At 28.2% G+C, this 2,698-nt stretch overlaps 1 protein-coding gene across 1 annotated transcript; it reads right to left on the bottom strand.

Annotated features, from left to right (window-relative positions):
* Positions 1-280: 280 nt before the first annotated feature.
* On the bottom strand, positions 281-2,378 carry LOC124939542 (NAC domain-containing protein 21/22-like). The gene is made up of 3 exons (XM_047480007.1): positions 2,133-2,378; positions 1,788-2,059; positions 281-712 (listed from the first exon to the last, which is right to left on the bottom strand). Exons 1-3 carry the CDS (start codon positions 2,344-2,346, stop codon positions 281-283), a joined length of 918 nt encoding a protein of 305 aa, XP_047335963.1. The 5' UTR covers positions 2,347-2,378.
* Positions 2,379-2,698: the final 320 nt, after the last annotated feature.

Below are 2,698 nucleotides of genomic sequence, written 5' to 3'. Positions count from 1 at the left end.
ACTAATTATAATCTATACATAACTTATATAATAAGTTGGATTTCCCACACATGAGATATGTCATTGTTACTTATCTATGTACATAAGAATATATATAATCTATACTACTATAAACCCTCCTAAGATTGTTTTTACATGAGGGCTTTCAATTCTCGCAAAACAATAAATACACTAAATACCGAATTTTATTGTCAATAAATATGATAATGCAACTGTAAAATGTATATACAAAAATAAGAGTGCCTTAATTTGTTTAAATATCGATATAAAAAAGAGTACATTAGTAATTCCAAATGGTGGGCAAATCGACGAGATTACTATCATGATCATGCGATAAGAATTGGGTATTATTATTGTACTCCGTATTGGTAAATTGACTCATAGCAGCTCTTATGACCTTGTCATGATCTTGATCATCAACGCAAGAGAAAGGATTAGTAGGAGTGAAGAATGAATTGATCATGAACTCGACTTCATTATCATCTGCAATTATATTCATATTATTATTACTAATGGGTGGAGCTACGGTTAATGTGGTGGCCGCGTTGGAAATGGAGAAGCAGGGCACTTGCATCGCCTCGGCTTGCAAGTTGATGTCCGATGAATTGTCGTGTTTTTGTTTTCGATCGTCAAAACAACCTCCTTTGTTTGTTTCTTCGTTTTTGTTCTTTTGGAACACTCTACAAATTACCCAATCCTCCTCTTCCGCATCCTGTTAATTGTGTTTGTCAAACAAATCAGATTCTAATTATTTTTCTAATGTTATCACTCAATAGAAAAATAAAATAAAATGATCATTATTTAATAGCCTTGTTATTAATGTGACTTATTATATTTATTGATAACCATTGAAAATTGTGTTAATAATTCCGTGTTGATAAAGACATCCCACCAGTCTCTGATTATAACTTATTTTAATTGTTCAAAATCATTATTTTTTGTATTTTTTATCTTAAAAGTGGATGATCGAACTTCAACTTAGAAATTGTTTGATCTTATTTTTTTTTTATATAGTTTTATCAATATTTTGTATAAAAAAAAAATTATCTCACTTAAATCTTAAAAAAAATATTAAAGTTTAATGACTATTTTATCCATTAAATAAATGAAATAGAAATATGATAGAAAAAAAATTAAATAACCGATATTTTGGTATTTGAACTAATAAAATGAGGAAAAATATTAAATTTTCAGTAAAAATAATATATATTTTTTTTATATATTGTCATGACATATTGATTTTTCATTCAAAAAAATGTTTTAAAAACTTGTTTGATATATAAATAAATAAGTTTTTAAGATATTTTTAATGAGAATTGAATATGTCAGGATAATATAAACTCTTGCTAAATAAATTATTTTAGTGATTTTTTTTATTTTTTTAATTTTTCTTTGTTGATGAGAGAACAAAAATCACGAGTTTCATTCTACATAAAAATACATTATTATTTTTTTTTATCTCATTTAATTCTTAAAAAAATAGTTTTTTAAAGTTTAATGACTATTTTACCATTTAGATAGATGAGATATATAGAAAGATGATTGAAAATATTAAATAACTGGTATTTATGTATTTGAATGAATAAAATAAGTAATGAGATAGATGGATAAAGTGTTTATCCAAATGACGAAAAATTATTGAGTTTTCTATCAAACAAGCTTATAAGAACATTTAAGAAACTTTTAATAAAAATTGATTATGTGACATTATAAAACTCTTGCTAGATGAACTATTTTAATTATTTTTTTTATTTTTGTTTTGATAAAAGATCAAAAATCTATAATACCTTGGAGGAAGAAGAAGAAGGGGAATTATGAAGACGAAATTCATGCATAACCCAATGAGTCTTGTTTCCTTTAGGGGCTCTCCCTTGATAAAAAACAAGAGTTTTCCTCATTCCAACAACCACCCTACCCTTCTTATTAAGGACTGCCCTATCTTTTCCGGTGGCCTTCCAGTAACCGGAAACCGTCGCTCTGTTTGTTCTCAAACCGGTCGCGTATTTTCGATCGCGTTGGCTGTAGAAATACCAATTCTTTCCCCCAACACAAGCACTTTCTGCAATCCAATCCAATCAAATCAAATCAATTATTAATTATATATTAATTCAAAAGAGAAGAAATTAACCTACCAGGAATGTCCCAAGGCTCACAGTTGTTCAGATCGACAACTATCATATGAGGAAAGACGGCGGTGGCGGCGGCGGTGGCGGTGGCGGAGATCTTGTTGATCAAGTAATCACAGATGAGTTCTTCATCTCTTGGATGAAATCTGAATCCTGGAGGTAAATTTGCCTCAACAGTGCTCAAATTATTATTATTATTATTATTATTATTATTCATCATGATCAAGAGAGAGATTTGTGTTTATATATTTATTTTTTTTATCTAGAGAAAACAGAGGATTGTCACAAATATAATGTATATATATATATACAAAGGAAAGGAAGGGAAGACAAAATCAATAATTTATATATATATACCTAAACCGGGTTTGGTTTTAAAAGTCAAACCACTAACTTTTTATTCTTTTCTTTTTCCAAGTTTTTAAAGTTTCAATCTTTAAAGAACTATGTGTGGATACACTGATTTTGGGAAATTTTGACGTAATTACCTCATAATAACCCATTTTTGGGAAATAACCAAAGCAAGATAAAGTTCGTAAAAATGATATTTTCAGTCTATATACTCATTCGCG

Source organism: Impatiens glandulifera, chromosome 5 (genome assembly GCF_907164915.1).
Source record: "Impatiens glandulifera chromosome 5, dImpGla2.1, whole genome shotgun sequence".
Classification (NCBI taxonomy): Eukaryota; Viridiplantae; Streptophyta; class Magnoliopsida; order Ericales; family Balsaminaceae; genus Impatiens; species Impatiens glandulifera.
This window is presented reverse-complemented; position numbering and strand designations above follow the sequence as displayed.

Bases quoted from the DNA above. Each gene is read 5' to 3' on its own strand.
- LOC124939542 (XM_047480007.1), bottom strand. From the start codon at position 2,346: ATGATGAATAATAATAATAATAATAATAATAATAATTTGAGCACTGTT. The intron at 2,060-2,132 runs GTAGGTTAATTT...ATTGGATTGCAG, and splicing joins TGAGCCTTGGGACATTCCTG to AAAGTGCTTGTGTTGGGGGA. The intron at 713-1,787 runs GTATTATAGATT...CACAATTAACAG, and splicing joins CTTCTTCTTCTTCCTCCAAG to GATGCGGAAGAGGAGGATTG.